This window comes from Trichophyton benhamiae (genome assembly GCF_000151125.1).
Source record: "Trichophyton benhamiae CBS 112371 chromosome Unknown contig00074.8, whole genome shotgun sequence".
Taxonomy (NCBI): Eukaryota; Fungi; Ascomycota; class Eurotiomycetes; order Onygenales; family Arthrodermataceae; genus Trichophyton; species Trichophyton benhamiae.
Genome location: NW_003315102.1, coordinates 178,150 through 198,479, shown reverse-complemented (window position 1 = coordinate 198,479; position 20,330 = coordinate 178,150). Strand labels below are relative to the sequence as shown.

The following is a 20,330-nucleotide window of genomic DNA, read 5'->3' as shown; positions in this document are numbered from 1 at the left end:
TCCATACCCTGCCTGCCTGCAAACATAGGAATTGTGGGTTCCGGGAAATCTCCTGTCCAAAAAATGTCGTCGGTCTCACAGACACCACTTTGGGTATCCCCAAATGCCGGAAACCACCCAATTGATAAGTATCGGCAACGAGTGAACAAGATATTCAATCTCAACCTTCAAAATTCACACCAGCTTCAGCAATGGAGCGTGAAGAAGCCCCATGATTTCTGGATTGATTTGTATAAATATATTGGGATTGTCCCCGAACTTCCTCCTAATACCACTAGGGCTTACGATGACACTGTTCCACTCAACTCAATACCACCATTCTTCAAGGACATAGAGCTTAATTACACGGAGAATATCCTGCGAGGGAAGAACCCCGAGGCAGTCGCCCTCATCGGCCTACGGGAATCTGACCCTCTGAACGGGGAGTTTGTGACCTGGAGTCAGCTCAATGAAAAGATACGGGTTGTACGTAGTGCCTTGCTGCAACATGGGATCAAGCAAGGTGATAGAATAGGTGCTATAGTATCAACATCTATCTGGAGCGTGGTTCTTCTCCTGGCTTCCGCTTCAGTTGGTGCTATCTTCTCATCGATATCACCGGACATGGGAATCGAGGTAAGTGAAGATTACCCATGTAGTTAGGAGATAATACCGGCGCATTGTCACTGGTAGTAACATTCAAATAGGGCTGTGTATCTCGGTTCCAGCAGATAGAGCCTTCCATTATATTTGCCGACAGCGATATGTCCTACAAGGGGAACAGAACGTCGCTTGACGAAAAGATCAAGGCCGTCATGCAAAGGCTATCCAAGTCACTCGTCTTTGTGAACCCAATCGGTCATACGAGCAAGTCTTCATTTCCACTGATTGGAACATTTTTATCAAGGGCTCGAGATACAGATGCCCTTGAATTCACGCGGGTGCCGTTCTCATACCCGCTTTACATTCTCTATTCAAGTGGAACAACTGGACCACCAAAATGTCTCGTTCATCAACACGGTGTAGTTCTGCAATTGCTCAAAGTATCCCTCCTTCATAATTCCCTTGGACCAAATGATGTTGTTTTTCAATACACAAGCACTTCATGGGTACTGTTCAACATTATGAACGGACATCTTGGTGCAGGGGCAACGCTGATATGTTATGATGGCTCGCCACTCTGGCCAGATACGACCACAATGTTGAAGATATTGGAAAGATTCAAGTATGTATGCATAATGTATCTGCATTCAGGGTATCTGACTGTCTCTTTAGGGTAACATACTGGGGAACTTCTCCGAGGTACTGTCTTGAGCTTGAGGCATCCGGAGTCGTCCCCCGCGAGAAGTTCGACCTGAGTGCTCTCAGGATGGTAACAACCACAGGGTCAACACTGACGGCAGACCAGTTTCGGTGGTTTTATAAGGTATTCCCCTATGTCCATTTGAGTAGTGTGGCAGGGGGGACAGATATAGCTACATCCTGTAAGTCAATAACTTGCTTCCCTCTATTCCTGCCTCTCGAAAATAATAATAATAACGCGGCTGGGATGTAGGGATTGCGAGCGACCCTTCTAGCCCGGTGTATGCAGGGGAGATGCAAATGTTCGCACTAGGAATGAACGTTGAGGTTGGGGATAGCGATACAGGGGAATCAATTACACATGTAAGAGCCTATATTCGGTAGTAAATATTTGGGCGAGGCTCTGTTGGTTACGGATCTAACATTTTGAATAGACTGGCCAATCTGGGGAATTGATTTGCAGGACACCCTTCCCATCAATGCCAGTGTTTCTCTGGGGGGATAAGGATAACAAAAAGTATAACTCATCGTACTTTGAACGATACGAACATATCTGTGTTTGGGCCCAGCATGACTGGATCAGTGTGAACCCAGTGACGAAGGGTATATCAATGCATGGAAGAAGGTATGTCATGATTTCCCAAAGCAGGAAGATATTGGTAACATCACTAACAAGCTGTACACAGTGATGGTGTGTTGAATCCATCAGGAATCCGCTTTGGCAGTGCTGAGATCTATGCGATATCCGAGGGACCGCAATTCAGCACCGAGATTGAGGATACCCTCTGTGTTGGAAGACGCCGTGTAAAGGACAAAGACGAGGAAGTCTTCCTTTTCGTCAAGATGAGAAATCAAGCTCAGAACAGACTGACCCCTGAACTGGAGCTGCGATTGAGACTAGCAATACGGACCAGTCTATCGGCACGCCATGTACCAAAGTTCATTGTGCAGGTTCCGGAGATACCTATGACTATCAATGGGAAGAAAGTCGAGATTGCGGTTAAGAAGATTATTAGCGGGAACAAGGTGCAAGTCAGCGCGACGGTGGTGAACCCGAAGGCACTGGAGTTCTATGAACAATTTCATGAACTTGAGGCCCAACCGAAGGCTAAACTGTGAGAATGGGATGCCGGTTCATGCATGGTGAGTAACCAGGTTAACAACCAGGTTCGAATGAGGCTACGGACTAGGAGATGCCTGACCATAGACTATATGCAGTGATAGAAGTGACACTGGAATTCCATCAAAGTCATCAAGGCAGCTAGACATAGAGCTTTGATGAGAATCATCGTGTCACAGACTCTTCTCTCTTATGTGTAGAATCCTTCCAGAAGACATTTCCAGGGGTATCTTCTTCGAGTTTGTGAGCCATCCGACTTTACCATGGAGACTCTCGGAAACATGGATAACAATGCAAGGTGCAAAAGCCTAACCGGTGCGACAGTTTCTCACATCACACCAGTTCGAAAAGAAAAAAAAAAAAAAAAAAAAAAAGAAAGAAAGAAAGAACTGGAGGTAGTTAAGCTTGCATCCCGTTGGCTTTGACGCTATAAGAGAAAAAGCAGGATATCGGACGGACAACCCCCCCCGAAATGCGCTCATGCCCTCGCTTTGAGTACCCCAGACATGCAGGCAGCGCGAGGACACCATGGCACGAAGAGGGACCCTGCCAACAGGCGTTCATGCAATTACCAAAGTCAGTCTAGCAGGCTTGCTGGGGACTTTCTTAGTCGAGCATGATATGCATCCAACGGACCAGGGAGGGCATGGGAGCAAGGGGATGATGGATCGAGCGATGAACCATGGTGGGCGGGCGTCTTCTCCCCGATCTCTGAGCGGGAATCGCGGGACCCCCTTTTTGCATATGCAACGAACGCACATACCAGAAGACATGGGAGGAGACAAACTCGTTAGCTAACTTGTTTCTAGTTAGTTACTCCGCCAGACGGGTTGATCGGGCGTAAAAAAACATGTGGAAGACGTTGAGATCGTACTCCGTAGTCGGGTATCATTCATGAGCCGGCTGGCTGCTCGTATTGATATTGACCGCACAGCACAGTTTGATAACTATCCGCCGAGATTTGCTTGATGTAGAGCCCCTGACTCCAGATAATACAAGTATGAATGGCTATCAACCTCGGACGGCCTATAAGCGAAATGAATACCCCCAGACGAGGGCTCCAGGCGTTGGCTGAATCGTCAAGTCCGCCGCCTCGACCAGTCGATCTCATCGCTCAGGCCGTCCATCCACCGCTGCGCTGCTTTCTCAGCCGCCATGCTCTTTCACACGCGGAAGCCCTCCCAGCCATCTCCGCCGAGGTCGTATCGTATCAATTTAGTAAGTAGTTGTAACAGAGGAGAGTAAGTTAGTTACTTGCCTATGTAAGTATTAATAGAAACCCTCGTGTGCGTGTGGAGTTGGGCGGGATCAGAGCCAGCCACCAAAGTCAACGCCGGAACTTTCTGAGCCAAGTTGTTGATCAGAGCGAGCAGAGGGATTGATCTTCCCGGGGAGGCTGGAGGTTGCTGATGTTTGCTCTCTTCCTGATGATTAAGGAACAGGGCGGAGGAGACCTGGAGGGCGGTGCTTTCTTTTTGATATACGAGGCCCAGCTGGGAACTGGTTGACAACTCGAGAAGCCGGAGTAGAGGTACAAGAGTATACAGAGTACGGAGTACGGGGCAGATAATAGTTGCCTGCATTATTGCTCGCAGTGATCCAAAAAAAAGGTACAACCCCTGAAGTACGGAGTACGTTGCGCGGAGTTGTTGCCTATTGAGCCTCTCCAGCCGTCAACTAGACTCGTTTCTCTGTAGTTGCCACTCCCTGAATACCATCTTAAACTCTTAGTTGAGTGAGGCCGTACTGCCAGTAAATATAAGGTAAGGAGTACAATAGTTGCGGCGCTTCATGATTGTCCCTAGCTATGCATGAGGAAGTTAAAGTATGAAGTATTCATATTCACCAAGGAGAAGGCAAATTTTCATATATATGCCATTATCACCTGAGTAGAGTTAATCTAGAACTCCACGCCATCAAAGTCGAGGGTTATAAGCTAGTTAGTGTGTTTTAGCAAGATAATGGGAGGGGGAAAAATCTATTCAAGCAGTCTAGTCCATCCATTAGTTACTTAGGTGTCAGGCGCGCCCTGTAATCTTGCATGAAGTAGGTTGCTGACCCAAGATTCGAAGCTGTGGACGATGATGTTAACTATTGACCTCCATTTCCTAGCCGCTGTTTGGTGCCATCATCTCCTTCGCTTCCGAGATAGGCCACCTCGCTGTCAACGTCGAAAGCAATACTGTCAATATATTCTAAATGGAATGAATGCATCTGAAACAACGAGACCGCCGATAGTACGCTCTCCTATTTATGTATGAGTATGGCTATGTTTGGCTGCGTAGCGGTCTAAGGGGGTTATTGGTACTTACAACGTACTCGACACTAGCCCCTAGATAAGTTGCAAGAAGGGCATCTTAGATCTCAATCTTCGTTCCTAATGCAAGCGACGGACTGTCATATGCATCGCACTACTTGTAGCGTCGGCGCACAAAATAAATGGACTGTTCTATCACGCTAGACCAGGCCGTAAGATGGGTCCAATTCTTCGATAACTACCGTTATCTGATAACTATCAGCCCGAGTAGTTATTCGTGCAGAGTAGACTCTGGCTCCTCAGTAGACACCATAAGTCGGTGACTGGAGGGGCCCCTTTTGAATCTTCCAGCCATTGATATCTGTTGACTGCAGTGACTTCTGGCTCCGTATAACTCAGCAGTACTCATTCGCTCCTGGTTGGACGGTGCCCCGTTTCGCGATGGGGACAGACGGCTGGAGAATCCCTGGCAGAGCTAACTCGGTGACTCGCCAGGCGTCACAGGCATCACACGAGCAGCGAGCAGCAGAGACGTGGCTCGCTCGGTTACTCCATTGGATCCATGGGCGGGCAGGCTGCCTCTAACCGACCTGGCTGGGCGGCTAGCAGCAAGTTGTATACTCTGGCTGCGGTGGTGACAGCTGGACTGGATTGGTAGGCGAAGGAGGTCGCCATCCCGGCAGGCCAACCAGCACCAGACCGAGCTGTTTTAATCTTATTAGCAGCAATTAAGGGACGAGGATGGCTCGCTCGGCTCCAGGCGAGCACCCCCTGGAGCTTGCTCGCGCATGCATGGCCTGTCTTGTCTTGTCTTGCGTCTTGAACCTCCTCCTCCTCCCCTCCACCTCGCTCTCGCTCCTCGGGTTCCGCCTCGCCTGGGTTGCTCTCACGATGATCGCCTCTGGCCCTTGGGCCTTGTTCTATACTTGGATCTGGCGCCTGCCTCTGCGTATTCTTATTCTTATTCCACGGTTTTATTATTATATCCTTAGCGGTCGACTGGCGCCGTTTGGAGCAGCAACCGCAATAGGAGTAAAGCCAGCAGCGAAAAAGCAACGACGCCGACGAAGAAGCAAAGAAGAAAAGGAAAAGAAAAGAAACTCAGAGCCAGCCATGCACAGAAGACACAGCGACAGGTGGGCCCTCTTGGGAGGCGCGACGATCCAATCATGCCCGAACGGCCGCCAGTGATCTCGTGAAGCTGGGATTTCGCTTGACGTAAGATTTGGTCGGAGGTCACAGGCGTCCCGCCGACCAGATATCGGGCTTCTGGCGCGACAAGTCGACTGAGAAATGCGTGAGCATAAGAGCCAGAGACAGCAGCAGGGATGGTCCTCGCTGCAGTGGTGGTGCAGTGGTGGTGCTGGTCTCAGGGGGGTGTCGACGGCAGATTGTCAGATATCAAAATGGCCCCCCTGAGAATGCCACCACCACCACCATCATCATCATCATAATCCTCGCCAGCAGCAGCAGAAACATTACTCTGTCCCAAGCACTGGATGCAATCAGACAGCCCGCACGCAGCCTGCAAGAGACATTGGTTTCTCCAAAGCCTGGCTCGTATCCAATGGCCACACCGTGCTCTTACGTCCGCTTCTCCACAGACCGGTCCCTCTGCTTAAAACCCTGGTCCCTGGCCCGCTTGACCTCTCTGGCTGCTCTGCTTCCTTTAAACCCGGGGCGATCGTTCCCGTCTGTCCCTTCGTCCCTCTGCTGGCCTTGTCCCTCGCTTTGCCGAAGCTGTCTTGTTCCCTGCTGTGCCCTGTCGAGGCGCTGTTGTCTCCTCTCCTCTGCTCTGCTCTCCTCGCCTGCTGCCTCCTCCTCTTCTATATCTCCTCCGCCTTCTCCTTCATCTCCCTCCTGGCTCGTATTACTACTGCGAGCATCCTTATTATTATGCCCTGTATCGCCAATACGTCAGATTCCACGTGTGGTTTTGCGCAGAAAAAGAAACGACCCGAAGCCAACGGCGCAAAAAGGGCACGGAGCAGCCCATATCCAGGAGTTGCTCCTGTTAACTATAACTGCCCGGCTGCTGCTGTGCATAAAACTACGTACATCTGACATTCTGTTGCCTCTATCGCAGCTTTCCCCGGACTCTGCTCTGCTGCAATTCAGGACTGGGTGTCTATGAGCGTTGGCCCGGGAGAAGACGCTTCCTGGCGTGTGTTGATGGACTCCGCAGTCAGGCTATATCGTCCTGATATACATATACACACACATATATACTCTGGATATACTACAACGACGACAGCTGATACTGAACATCCTGTCACTCTCTGCGATGGTACTGGCTCATAGCCTGCCGCTCGGAGCCTAGGACGTCTGCTTTCTCTCTCCTTTCACGATGGACATGGACTCCGGCTTCTCCTCCAAGCTGTACTCTCGGCCCCCCGGGGCCCAGACGAGGATGCAGGTCAACCCGACGCTGCTGGTGAGCTGGTGGGCGACGGGCTTCTCGCTCGCCATCATCCTCGTGCGTGTCTGCGGCCGCTACATTCGGACGGAGAGGCTCTTCACTGAGGACTGGGTGATGGCGCTCAGCACCATCCCGCTGCTCATCCGCATGGGCTTCACCCATGTAGTCCTGCTGTTCGGCACCAACAACGCCTCGCAGTACCACCACCGCTTTACGCCAGACGAGATCCATAAGCGCGAGATAGGGAGTCGCATGGTACTTGGTGCGAGGATCTTTTACGCCATTTTGTAAGTCTTTCTATTTATATATATATACATATATATATATATAGATTTTGTCTTGAGATTTTTACGTCATAAACAAGGTGTATTACTACCTCCTTTTTTGTACAACATTCTAACGTTGGATATACAGTATATGGACGGCCAAGTTCACCATTGCCGAGTTCCTGGGACGCATCACAGCGCAGATCTGGAGGCGTTCGTTCCAGTATGTCCTCCAGATCATCCGCTTCTTCCTCGCAGTCACCTTCGTCGCCGTGGTCATCACCACCCTGACCGAGTGCCAGCCCTTCGACCACTACTGGCAGGTCTCCCCTGACCCGGGGCCGCAGTGTCGCCAGGGCTATGCGCAGCTCATCACCATGGGGACTTGCAACGTCGTCACTGACTTGCTCCTGGTCATGTTCCCCATCCCCATCATCCAGCTTTCCGCCATGCCTACGGGCCGCAAGATCTCCTTGACGCTGCTCTTCACTCTCCCGCTCGTTCTGGTGGCCATTACCTGCTACCGGATACCATCCGTTATCTCTCACCAAGGATCTCAACAGTACCGTTCCTTGCTGGCCTCCCTCGAGATTCTCGCTGCCGCTGCCGTATCGAACGCCATCGTCATTGGATCCTTCGTCCGGGACCGTGGCCTGAAGAAGCAAAAGTTCAAAGCTGCCTCGTTCAGCGAGAGCCTGGAACAGACAACCTCCCGCCGGGCCACCATCACTCACCACCATTGGGGTTCTGATGCAGATCTTGTCAGCGACCTAGGCATCAGGCTCGATCCCAGTCTGCGACCGTTGAGCTACCAGAAGATCCGGCCTGCTCCAGTAGCCGTTCCTCACGCTGTGTTGTCCAAACGGGGCTCCGTGGATCGCAACTGGCAATTCCCATCCGCACAGCAGCTTGCAGATGACGACCGTACGTCCACCTCTGATAGCCTAAGCGGTCTGAAAGTCCATCCTTACGAGTATATAGAAACAAACTCCCGTCCTCCAGCCCGCAGGTCCAACAGCGCCACCCCGTCCAAATACATCTCCCTTTCCAAGGTATCCCTCAACGACGTCGGCGGACTGCTCGATCCCCCCAAGCCCAAGGAAGAGCCCATCCCTCCGCCTCCTGCGGCACACATTTCTCCCCCCAACGCCCTCCCTGAAGCCCCTGGACCCTCACGTAGCCGGACACACCTCTTCCGCACCGTAGCTGGATTCCTCTCCCCCTCAAGTAGCGGAAGCTCACCCGGCCAATCCTCCCCATCGCCAGGCAGTTCTCCACGGGTGTTACCCAACTTCTCGCGTCCTACACTCAACAACACATACCTGGCTACTGGAGCCCGGCCAGCGCCAAACCATGACAGAAGACCGCCTTCTCCCGGTATATCGCCTGACGAGGTTCATCCTCGAGATGACTCGCCGAGTGCCCCGGGAGTGCCCGAATTACAGGATCTCGGTGGTCTATTGAACCGCGATATCGAGAGTAATATGCGCTACTCAAAAGAACCCTGATCTACGAGCACCTGCTGCTTCACTCACGAATACCTTGCTAATGACCCTTTCATGCCATTTAACGGATTTCCTTCAGTTGCTTCTCCTTCGATTCTTTTCACGTCCTCCACATATATACGCTTTACTTTTTGATTTATTCAGCTTAGCGGATGTGGTTTTGCTCGCTTGTTTTATCACTTTGATTACCATTTAATGCCCATGGGAAAGGAGTTTGAAGGTTACCTGTATAACTATCTTGCTTGCTTCCCCCTTTTTTTATACCCCTTGCCAGCGTGCTGTAATTCCACCCCGCCCTCTTGTAAGTATACCCATCTTCCGCTTCCAGCACATAGCCATATACCCCCATACCCAAATACCCAAACAACACTCCTATACCACCGCGGTCCTCTGCTGTCCATCTACTCCGTACCTTTGAACCTCTGCCAATATCCCCGTCCGCATCTTCCTCCCCACTACATTCCCGCCATCCCTGCTACCCGCTGCTTCCCGTGATTTATCAGCGTTCGATGTCCTGCTCGCCCATTTTACGACGGAGCCTCGCTGCATCTTCTGCTCGTTCATGACAAATCGTTTCTTGGACACTGACAGGGATCATGCATCATCCTGGCAATATAATATGCAACACGCTATTACATATGCCTGTATACCAAGAAGGCAAGACAAGGCTCTGGAAAATGCTGATAATATGTATGAACTTCGTGCTTATGCACCTCGTTCGTCTTCTTGATTTTCCCCCCTCTTATCGACCCGATGGAAGGGTACTATTGGCCGAGACAGGCAGGTCGTCTCTCCGTCTTCATCCTGCTTACCTGCATGTATATGTGTGTATCTTACCTACATATTCTACATACTTACTCTAAGAGAAAAAAAAAATTAATAATAAAAAAGCAAAATAAAATATGAAATCACATACTTCCAATACGTCATTTATCCTATTTTTTTTTTTAAAGATGTGTCTCCTCCGGGTAGTCAATCTGCAGGTGCGGGAATGATTCACTCCGGCGTTTTGTCGTTTGATATTAGTATTATTGAGAAGGCCTTGATGGAAACACCCAGCCGTCCCTTTTTTTGCCCTTTCACGGAAAGTCTTGGATTACTCAGACGAACTACCGATGAACAGAGCCTGATCCGCAGCCAAGTATTATTTAGATAGCAAGCCGATTTCGAGAACCAAGCTGGAGTTTCATCTTTCTGAGCAATGAATGCAGATTTGAAACGGGGAGTTTGGTGGGTTCGTTCGGTTTCAGAAGATCGAACTGAAATGTCACAGTTCGTATGGGCTGCGTTTGGTGTCAGGATGTTGACCCCGAGACGACCCGTCTTGATTGGCAATTTGAGAAGATGGCGCAAGGTACTGATCGATCGTACAAGCGCATTAGATTCCTAATCCAAACTGCATGTAAGATGATGCTACCCAGGTGGTGGTTGGTAACAGCGGTCTCCTGCGTTATCCGCCAAATGGGCAACGATTGACCCAGTCCCAAGCACGAGAACACTGCTTCAATTATTTTTGCTTTTGAATACTATATCAAAGAATACTGATTCAGTTGTCCGTGTCAAGGTGAAGGAGATGCCAGCAACATACCCATAAATCATATATGTTTCTGTTCAGATCCGGCAGAGAGAAAGGAGAACAAGAAAAGAAAAGATGAATACGAACAATAGAACAAAATCCACCGTTACACCTGGCACCATATGGAAATAAAGCACATAAAAAAAGGAAGACACCCTGGAAACCGAACCCTGGATAACAGCCCGACTAAGTGACCCATCTGTAGCTGGCATATCTTCCAGCCGTCTCACTCTTTCTGATAATCTTGACGACCTGCCCTCTTCTGAGACCCAAGTACTTCGCAACAGGGTCACCACTCTGGATTCTGGGAAGCTGTGACTCCTTCAGCCGGTATCGCTGCAGCAGCTTCTTCTTCTCCTCCGCGCTGAGCAGTATATGTTTTGGGACAAGCTCGTGGTGAGTGATGTTGACAAGAAGCTCTTGTTCAAGGAAATGTTCACAGAACCGTCCTGGAATCGCGGTCAACAGCCTGATAGCCGACGGCGAGATAGGTGACTGGGTGATGAATATGCCGGCGTGGTAGTTTTGCTGATCGATGAACTGATTGAAGGCCCGAATATGCTTGGTGCCTACGCTCTGGGTCTCGCTGCAGAATTCAACGTGGATTGTACCGCATTCGGGGACCGTGTTGGGTTTTGATGGAGTAGGCAAGGGAGTGTATCGCTCCATCATCGCCTGAGATGGACGAGCACTGATGCGCATCTTGTTTCGGCTGATATCGTTAGACTTGCCAGAGCATGCGAAGGCGACAGGGCCAAACTTACTCTGGGAATCCGAGAGCGTCAGAGTACCTCTGCTTGAAATCGCTTAGAGAGATCTTGACTTCTTCTTCTGTGACTTCGTAGCCCTGTATTATCCTGTCAGTAAACGCTCGTCTGTCACAATGTACACAGCTGCAAAAAAAAGGCAGCTCTTCAACACAGAATCAAGCCGTACCCGGTCCAGCAGCAGCTCGAACACCGTCCTCCATGTCCGCCAGAGCCTCGTCATCTCACGATCCGCCTCATCGGAGGCCCTGGAGTAGTCTTCGTCTGCCATGCTGCCCGTCCTTGCGCCGTCTGCGCGCCCTCGAGCTCCAAAGTCCTCCTTCCCACGTCTGCTCTCGCGCTGTGCAGTGGCTGCCCTCAACCGTCTCTCTGTCTGCCTGTCGCTCTCCTAGTCCCTGGCTCTGCCTCTGCCTGTGTCCCTGTCGACTATCGTCTTCTTCTTCTTCTTCTTCTTCTTCGACGTCCAAAAAAACTCGTTGAAAAGAAGAAAAGATAAAAAAAAAAAAGAACCAAAAAAGGGACGCACAGACCAACTTGTAGAAAGTCAGCGAAGGAAAAAAATGTTTCTTTTTCGGGCAATTTTGACGACTTCGACTTTTCTTCTTCGATTCTGCTTCGTCTTCGTCCGTTGCTGAGAGTCGTTTTGGCCGTCTGCTCGCTGGTCTAAAACATCCTCTGACGCTGTCTCGACGCTGCTTGCTCCAAAGCCAGGCGTCCTTTCGAGTCTCTCCTATTTTACCCTTTTTTTTTTTTTTTGGTTTCGCTGTTCGCTCGCTTAACTATTTGAATTACACGCGGCCGCGATCTATCTGAACAACTATGGCTACGACAGCGAAGCAGGCTGCTCCAGCCCAGCCTGGAGAGCACAAGGTGAAGCCTGAGAAGCCAGATGAGAATGCCTACAAGATCTCTCTGGCCAATGCGGAGAAGGAACTGGCGACTGCTCAGAAGAAACTGGTAGGAATTCAACCGGGGCCTTCAATGATTTTAACGTGATTGTGCGCCGGGCTCACACAGTGGAATTCTGCAGGAAGCAATCAAGGCGAAGATAGAATCCGCTACTCCCAACAACCAGAATTCGCCTGTCGCTAAGAGGCAGCAGGAACTGCGCAGCCAGCTCGCAGCAATCCGCCAGCAGCAGCAGGGCTTCAAGGCTTCCCGTACAGCCCTCCAGGAGAAAATCAACGTTCTCGATGCCAGCATCAAGGCTCGGTTCGCCGAGCAGAAGAGCCAACGCGACAGGCTGCCGTTCAAGAGCGTCGAGGATATCGATAAGGAAATTATGCGTTTGGAGAGGGAGGTCGACTCAGGCACCATGAGACTGGTCGACGAGAAAAAGAACCTGGCCGATATTTCCAACCTGCGAAAGCAGCGCAAGAACTTCTCCTCCATGGACGACAGCAAGAAGACCATTGACGAAATGAAGGCCCAATTGGCTACGCTCAAGAAGGGACTTGACAACCCAGAGGCCAAGGCTCTGAGCGAGCAGTACACTGCCCTCCAGAAAGAGCTCGACGATATCAAGAGTGAGCAGGACTCCGTCTTCAAGAACATCAAGTCTCTCCGTGACGAACGAACCAAGATCCACAATGAACAGCAGCGGGCATGGAACAACGTCAAGGAAATCAAGGACAATTACCACAGGGCCCGACGAGCAAACAGGGAATATGAACAGGAGGCCTACCGTATCCGCATGGAGCGCCAAAAGGCCGAGCGAGAGATCTACGAGCGTGAGAAGAAGAAGAAGATCGCCGACAAGAAGCTTGAGGAGGCCTCTCTGCCCGCTTACACCGACGAACTTCTCACTGCCGAGGGTCTCATCCGACACTTCGACCCAACCTTTGACCTTGCCTCTATCGGTCTCGGGAAGTCCCAGTTGCCGTCCTCCGCTGCCTACCGTGCTCAAGTTGGCCGAACTGTCGATGACTCTGACATCAAGGGCGTCAAGGTCATAAAGAAGGACGACCGTGATGAAAACTACTTCATGGGCGGCACTGGTGGAAAGAAGGGCAAGAAGGGGAAGAAGGGAGCTGCTGCTGCTCAGCCAGAGCCCAGCAAGTTCAACCTCAGCTTCGGTGTCCTCGAAGACCTGTCCAGAGTCAAGGTTGAACCTCCAATGAACCAGTCTGATGTCCCTGCTTTGATAGAGACCCTCGTCCAGAAGGTCAAGGAATGGAAGAGAAACCAGGCCAGCAAGACTGCTGAAGTGAGTCTAGCCCATATACACATCATAAACGATATTGTGTTGTCTGTATATTAAAACTAACAACGTCCATCATAGAACATCAAGAAGGCCCAAGAAGAAATTGACCGCCTGGAGGAAGAAAGCAAGACCGCTGAGACTAAGGCTAGCGGCACCGGCACTCCCCAGGTTGCTGCTGAAACTAACACTGAAGCAAAGACCGTCGACGCTGCAGAGACTTCTGCTGAGACTCAATAGATGATTTTTTTAAGGACTTTCTCTGGACTTCACATTACCTATATTCATGCTGAATGCATGCTAAATACACTCTCCCAAAGCCATCACCACCACAACCACATTTGTCTTTGAGCGTTCTCTCTACCTGTGATCTAAGATAGCTTCAAGTTCAGGAAGAACTAGCCAAAAAAAATATAAGTGGATATTTAATTTATCTAGCCTCTATATTGTACTTCATATGACAGACAAGTCCTTTGTTACAACTATTTATGGAACAATTTGTATCATATAAAGATGCAGGAACCCATAGGCCTGTGTAAAATGCAGTTTTGTAGCAAACCGAGCAATATCAATGTCATTCTTCCCCATACTTGGCCGGCTGTCGAACTTCAGTGATAATTGCATCTTTTATGTGTAAATATAGGCAGGGAAAAGACGAATCGAGTAAACGGTCACACGAGTGGTTAGAAATATCCATCCAGGCACCTCCAAGGAATATATCTATATGAAATGATACAATGTGAAATCAGCAGTAAGAAATAAGTACTGAAGGAGAGATATTACAATGGTATTTTTCTTTCTGGATACCGCCGTAAAACACACAACTACCAGCAAACGTATAAAACGGTAATGGGGTTATGTTAAGAAGAAGAAAGGGTAGTAAGAAGGAAACAAAACCCGTTGCCTCTAATTAAGTAGAAGTGAAAGAAATGAAGAGAAAAGAACAGAAAGAGCAAAGCAGGAGGTTCCAGTAGACATGTTCATCAATGAGTTTAAAGGAAAAGGGAGCCAGACATGAGGAAAAAGGAAAAATGTGCCAGGTTGAAGGAGCGTAAAGTAAGGACAGCAGCAGCCGAACTTGCGCAGGAGGCCCGTATCTATCATAAGTTGCAGTAAAGATAGCTGGCAGCCAGTGTCATGAGCACGGCCTAGGAGAGGAGACCTATCGGCCCAGTCGGTATTAAATAGATATCACCTCCACCTAGGGACTCTCGCTGCTGCGGGTATTCCTCATTGCATGTATGGGTTTGGCGTGTGAAGTTGACAAGGTAGTGAAGTGGCCCTCTAGAAGAGGATATCAAGACAGCAGCAGCAGGCCATACCAGCCATGAGACCGGCACAGAGACCGCCGCCGCCGCTGCCACGGTTGTCCGCTGGCGGTTGTTGCTGCTGGTAGTACATGGGCTGTTGAGGAGGGCCTCCCTGGGGAGGATAGTACTGCTGCTGGGGCTGGCCGTATGGCTGGCCGTACTGCTGGGGAGGAGGGCCTTGCTGATAATAATCGTTGGCATGACCCTGGGTGGGCTGCGGGTAGGATGGAGGCTGGTTCTAAAGCCAGGACATCATCATGGTCAGTTTCACGTCTACTATCAGGCATCAAGCAACCTGCTCTGCGCGATTCGAGCTATTTCTTCAACGCATCGATCGACTCCAGCCCACAGCCTGTGCCGTGTGCCAAGATAAGACTGGCAAGGAGGCAAAGCAGAGCAGCAGGAGCGACAAGGCTGCAAGGGAGAGGGACTCACGTATTTATCGGCCATGGTGAAGGCGCAGGACTCTTCTCTTCTGTTTTATTATTCTGGTTCTCTTATTCTCTGGGATGTGTCTGCGTTGGAAGCGGTGGAGTGTGTAGCTTTTATAAAAGAGCGCTGGGTGTTCGTGGCTGATACGAGCTTTTTGTATGCCCTAAAAGAAGGTAGGAATGGAAAAGAGCGAAAGACGGAACGCAAGAACCTCCAGCCACAACGCACGCTTCTTATGCAGTGACTCAGCACCGGTTGAACTCCTGAGACTCGGACTTGGTGAGCCGGCGGCCTCTTGGGTTTCCTAACTGTGGCTTATCGAGTGGACTCGTCAGTGTCCGGTTATTGGTAGATTCGCAGAGCAGTGGAGCTCTCAATTAAGTACTCCGTACGGGGGCTAAGCATGCCTAGCAGTTGTCGCGGTGATTTGCAAGACGATGGCTCCGCTCCGTCCATCAGGCTGGCTGCTTGCGCGCGGAGCTCCGTCCTCTGTGTATAATATTAAGCATCGGCATGGGGTTGTCTGGCTAAGCGCCCCGTCCATGCATGACGGTGGTGGACACGTATTTTTTGATGGCTCAGCTGGCAGCTGGCAGCTGGTGGGAGGGGCCATGAAAAGATATATATAAAGTCGACAAGTCGTTAATTCTATTCGGTACAAAGAAGCCGAGCGGTTTGCGGCAGTTCTCGGGCGCCAGCAGTGCCGGGCCTCGTCGGCATAATGTATAGTTTTGTCCAAGAAGCATTAAAGAACGAGCAGGAAGAGTCCAAGTAACATCAAAAAAGGCCCCCCAAAAGTAACAGATTTCCTCGCCAACTCCAAAATCAGTCATTAAATTATGTTCATCCTCATCCCATTCCTATCTTCTTCCCCGGCCCCGTCCTCCTCGGCCACTCGGGCGTGGATCGTAATACGACTCCGCCATCTCCTGCGAGTATTTCGATCTCGGCGCTTGATAGTGAGACTCAGATGTCTCTTCGGTGTATCCCAGCGATTCGGTCTCTCCATACCCTGAGTGTGCACGCCCATGTCGATGGTCGTTGGGGTCCTGAACATCAACAAAGTATGGCTCCGGCTCATCTTCGTCCACAATAATAGGCTTCTTTCGGCCTGCTGCCTTTGTGGGCTTTCGGCGGGCCGCTGCCTTGCGCCTGGGCCGGGGGAAGTCTTCTGATACGATATCTGAGGAGGCAGACATGATGTCTTTGGGTTTGTTAAACAAAATATAAACCAAGTAGGCAACCAGCACAAAGCCAACGACTGTTCCGAGCACGATGGCCACGACGATGGGTGGTGAGGTATGCGGGCCGCTGTATATGGCTGGTATGTTTATCATCTGCGTTCTCTTGGTGATGTCATGCAGCTGGCGTGGGGCAAGAGCTGCGTCTCTTGCAATGCGAGTGAAGCTCGAGCTAGCTGATGAGAGGAGCTGGCCATTGTTGTTGCTGTTGCCGGCGCCTCTGGGATATAGAACTTGTAGTCGAGGCGCCATCGTGTCAAGGAAAACGGCCAGGCAGCTGTCCCGCAGTGCGCAGTGCTGTATTCCGCCGCAGTAGGTATGATGAACGGAAAAGTGTCCCTTTACTCAAATAACAAACTTGCTTCAAGTAAAAGGAGTTGTAGAGCCAGATAATTCCAATTGCTGGTAGGGCTGGCAGGTTGAAGCCGTTACCACGACAACGGCGAGCGGGTGGAAGGACCTGCTGTCTTCTAGCTTAGCAGCAGAACAACTGTATCATGCGGTATCGTAGCACGCTGTACAGTCTACCTGTCCATAAACCAGGCTTGCAGCAGCGTCAAAAGGCCCCAGAGATGCCCTTGTTGTATCTGCGTCGTCTTCGGCTTCTTCAGCTTCAACTTCGCGATGCAGAAAATAAAAATGGCAGGGATTATGTAAGCGTAAATAAAAGTGGCTGGAAAGTCACATGATATAAAGATCGGCATTATATAATAACTTTAAATTCACTAGCTTGTGATTGGCTGATCTCCAGCCTGCCCAAAGGGGAAATGGATATAATATAGATGGGTAGGTATGCAGGTATATACTCTGTATTGTATGCCAGATTCCTCTAGATGCTAGGGCATCACCATTTTTGTCCTTTTTGTTTTCTATTGCATGTCGTTTGGGTGAGCTCGCTGGCTATACTACTTGCTGGACAGCTACTGGAGCCTCCGCTTCAGCCTCAGGATCAGCGTCCATCTCTTCAGCCTCTGCCTCGTCATGCTCCTTGCCATTGACCTCTGGCTCAGATTCATATTCGGCGATGTTAATCTCTTCCTTGGCCTTGGCCTTGGCTGCCTCTTGTTTCTGCGTCGAGTTGACTAACGGTGTATCGTCGTCGAAGAGACGGAGTAGTACGGCACGGCGCTCCTCCTTCGGCAGCATGAGGTTTACCGAAAAGGCGCTTCGCCATAGTGGGAAGACCATGCGTTCTCTGTAGTGACATGTTAACATAAGTATTCTCTCCGCTTGAGCTCCTAGGGAAACTGCACAAAAACTCACCGGAATCCATCCTCCCTGTCACTTGCCTCTAGTCGCAGGATATAGCATCCCATTTCCATATCTCTGACCCTCTCTCCAATCTCGCCCAGCTCTTTCCACCCCCCATCATTTACCTTAGGAAACATCTCTACCAAGAGCTTCCTGAGTGTGGGTTTCGTGTACATCTTCACCACCCGGTCCATGCCCACCCAGGACTCTATCACTGGCAACCCTTCCATCTGTATTCTCCAGGGACAGACATCAGGCTTCTGAACATCCTGTTTAACAAACATCTTGACACCACAGTGCACAAACTTCATTCCCGAGCTTTCATTCTCTGTCAAGATGTCTCTTGCTAGCACTGTGGTGTAATATATGGTCTTTGCAGGCCGGCCCTCAGCGTTGCGGACCATAAATCGATCACGGGGGAATTGCGGGGAGAGTCTGAAGTATTTGAAAATCTCATCGAGATCTTCACGGTTAGGATCGAGATATTTGAATGGTTCTTCGAAAGAGGTTTGTTGCTTGCGCTTTGGCTTGGCCGGTGCCACAGTCGAACTTGGGGTCATCTCTGTTTTCTCTGACTGTACTGGTTTGACGTCTGATACCTTGTCTGCTTCCTCCTGAGTAGACTCGGTAACTTTTGGCCGTTTAGCTTGAGGTTCTTCCAGGCCATCAGAATTTCTCTTAAGTGAAGTTTCTGTTGTGTCTTGTTTCGCTTCAACAGCAGAGCTATTTTCAGGGTCTAACGGCTCGTCTTCAACATCTTTCTCCACGGCAGCTGAGTCTGAAGCTGCTGCTGCAGGAGTACCAGCTTGGGGAGTTCCAGTAAACGTAGACGTAGCTGCTTTAGTGGCATCAGGTTTCACCTTGATCTCCCGCTTCTTTTCAAGAACAGTAATGAAAAAGCCACCGGTATCCTGCATATGGGGGTATACACGCATGCACCGCGTGAGGTCACCAACGTCGGCATCTCCTGAAGGGGGAAACATACCTTCCACGAGCCGGCTGGCTGCTGAATTGAGTTTTCGTACTTCCTCCTCTGCCTCTGCCCAGTTCTCATATATGCGTCCAGTCTTATCCATGATTTTCCAAGTCGTCAGACCCGGCCGTCTCTTTAGTTCGGGGAGCTGGTCTTCACAGTCAACGATCTCAACTTTGCTAGACCCACCGCACCGATCGATAACATGGGAAATAATAGCTTCGTTCTCGATGGGGTTCATGCTGCAGGTAGAGTAAACTACACGACCTCCAACCTTGAGCATCTGTAAGGCCCGGAACAAGATGCGTGCTTGGGTGGCAAATAGTCCAATTCCATTTGCAGGGTTCCAATCATTCCATAGATTGAAGTTCTTCCTTGTTGTTCCATCTCCTGAGCAAGGTACGTCTGCTAGGATTCGGTCAAATTTCAAATATCTGTTCTTTGCAGGCTGGCCATCAGCAGACACCGCCGGTAGTTTTATGGAAGGGTATACAGTAGCATCATGGTTCGTGACAAGCAAGTTCGGCGAGTTTAACCGCTTCATTTGATGGATCAACAGGTGAGCTCGCTTATAGTCACTATCGTTCGCAATGAGTAGACCAGTGGATCTCCCATCGTCTTCTGCCGTCTCTAATTCCGCTGCTTCAGGCTCCCCGTCCAAGAGATCAGTTACCTTCACACCGTTCTGTCTTGTAGTTTCGTCTGTAGTTTCTAGCTTTTGCGAAATCTTTGCCATCCGCTCTTCCTCGCCTGCATGAATCATCTCCATCAGCTGGGCAGACTTGCTCCCTGGCGCAGCGCACATATCCAGCACCACCATGCCAGGTCGTACATCCAGCAAGAGCGGCGGAATCATGCTCACAACTTCCTGCCGACTAATATTACCGACCTCCGTTTCTGAAACGAGGAATTTCTGGAACGATGAGAAGGGCGCGAAGCGACGGACGACGCTCTTCGGCGTGGTCATCGACCAAGCTAGCTGTTCTGGGTACCATGGTACTGGCTTTGGAGGCTCAACTAATTCGCCCTCGTATCGAATTGACGTTATATTTGGGATATAGAAGTCTTTTAATCGCTTCTGTAAAGCAAGAGCATGGCTGCACAATTATCATTAGCCAGAGCGCAGTCCAGGCGGCGTTTGCTTTACCGTATCCATACCTTCTAGACCCAGTGAAGCGAAAGCTGTTAGGTAAATCACGCCGTAAAGCATCCCAGAAGGCTTGCCTCTCTTCTTCTGGAACTATCTGAAGCGAATTGTAATATTTCTCGTAGTTTTCATTCTCCCGAACCAAGGTCGACGAATAGTTAGCTGGTCGAGTACCGCGGGAACCTCCTTTGGAGCCCTGTTAGTTGAAGAAAGATTACACCGGTTAGCAAGAAATACTAGACATGGAACCGTTAATTCGAGTTTACCTTCTTAGAATTCCGCTTCTTCCCCATGTTGATTCGGTGAACCCGGAAATTTTTACAGAAATTGAAAATGCGCTCGAAGGAAAATTGATAAGTGATGACTTTATTGATTAAGCTTTCGAGCTGCAAGGGCGGGACCGGAGTTTCTCGGGCCGCCTGCACTTAAATTTAGACTGGAGGTAACCCTACCATTTGGTTTCCATGTTTTCTATACACCCGCAGATTGATAGAGAGTTACTGGGATTGGACATATATCGAGGGTATCGGGGATGATATTAGATCCAGTATACATAGGTAACTAAGTGGAAAAGTGATTAAAGGA

General features: G+C 50.0%; 8 protein-coding genes across 8 annotated transcripts; 3 read left to right on the top strand and 5 right to left on the bottom strand.

Moving 5' to 3' along the window:
- Window positions 1-63: 63 nt before the first annotated feature.
- ARB_00069 (uncharacterized protein) lies at window positions 64-2,400 on the top strand (the record flags this gene model as incomplete). The annotated part of the gene is made up of 6 exons (XM_003013576.1): window positions 64-615; window positions 687-1,204; window positions 1,255-1,463; window positions 1,571-1,644; window positions 1,716-1,906; window positions 1,968-2,400. 6 exons carry the CDS (start codon window positions 64-66, stop codon window positions 2,398-2,400), a joined length of 1,977 nt encoding a protein of 658 aa, XP_003013622.1.
- Window positions 2,401-6,027: 3,627 nt separating this feature from the next.
- ARB_00068 (uncharacterized protein) lies at window positions 6,028-6,725 on the bottom strand (the record flags this gene model as incomplete). Its single annotated transcript, XM_003013575.1, has 3 exons — window positions 6,028-6,211; window positions 6,247-6,518; window positions 6,717-6,725. The coding sequence occupies 3 exons, from the start codon at window positions 6,723-6,725 to the stop codon at window positions 6,028-6,030; spliced, it is 465 nt and encodes a 154-aa protein (XP_003013621.1).
- A 280-nt stretch (window positions 6,726-7,005) lies between these two features.
- Window positions 7,006-8,851, top strand: ARB_00067 (uncharacterized protein; the record flags this gene model as incomplete). The annotated part of the gene is made up of 2 exons (XM_003013574.1): window positions 7,006-7,364; window positions 7,492-8,851. The coding sequence occupies 2 exons, from the start codon at window positions 7,006-7,008 to the stop codon at window positions 8,849-8,851; spliced, it is 1,719 nt and encodes a 572-aa protein (XP_003013620.1).
- Window positions 8,852-10,610: 1,759 nt separating this feature from the next.
- ARB_00066 (uncharacterized protein) lies at window positions 10,611-11,462 on the bottom strand (the record flags this gene model as incomplete). Its single annotated transcript, XM_003013573.1, has 3 exons — window positions 10,611-11,136; window positions 11,189-11,271; window positions 11,361-11,462. 3 exons carry the CDS (start codon window positions 11,460-11,462, stop codon window positions 10,611-10,613), a joined length of 711 nt encoding a protein of 236 aa, XP_003013619.1.
- A 548-nt stretch (window positions 11,463-12,010) lies between these two features.
- Window positions 12,011-13,631, top strand: ARB_00065 (uncharacterized protein; the record flags this gene model as incomplete). Its single annotated transcript, XM_003013572.1, has 3 exons — window positions 12,011-12,148; window positions 12,222-13,397; window positions 13,473-13,631. The coding sequence occupies 3 exons, from the start codon at window positions 12,011-12,013 to the stop codon at window positions 13,629-13,631; spliced, it is 1,473 nt and encodes a 490-aa protein (XP_003013618.1).
- Window positions 13,632-14,675: 1,044 nt separating this feature from the next.
- ARB_00064 (uncharacterized protein) lies at window positions 14,676-15,151 on the bottom strand (the record flags this gene model as incomplete). The annotated part of the gene is made up of 2 exons (XM_003013571.1): window positions 14,676-14,939; window positions 15,137-15,151. 2 exons carry the CDS (start codon window positions 15,149-15,151, stop codon window positions 14,676-14,678), a joined length of 279 nt encoding a protein of 92 aa, XP_003013617.1.
- An 842-nt stretch (window positions 15,152-15,993) lies between these two features.
- Window positions 15,994-16,626, bottom strand: ARB_00063 (uncharacterized protein; the record flags this gene model as incomplete). Its single annotated transcript, XM_003013570.1, has 1 exon — window positions 15,994-16,626. The coding sequence occupies one exon, from the start codon at window positions 16,624-16,626 to the stop codon at window positions 15,994-15,996; it is 633 nt and encodes a 210-aa protein (XP_003013616.1).
- Window positions 16,627-17,274: 648 nt separating this feature from the next.
- Window positions 17,275-20,038, bottom strand: ARB_00062 (uncharacterized protein; the record flags this gene model as incomplete). The annotated part of the gene is made up of 4 exons (XM_003013569.1): window positions 17,275-17,569; window positions 17,638-19,695; window positions 19,757-19,941; window positions 20,012-20,038. The coding sequence occupies 4 exons, from the start codon at window positions 20,036-20,038 to the stop codon at window positions 17,275-17,277; spliced, it is 2,565 nt and encodes an 854-aa protein (XP_003013615.1).
- Between the last annotated feature and the right edge of the window lie 292 nt (window positions 20,039-20,330).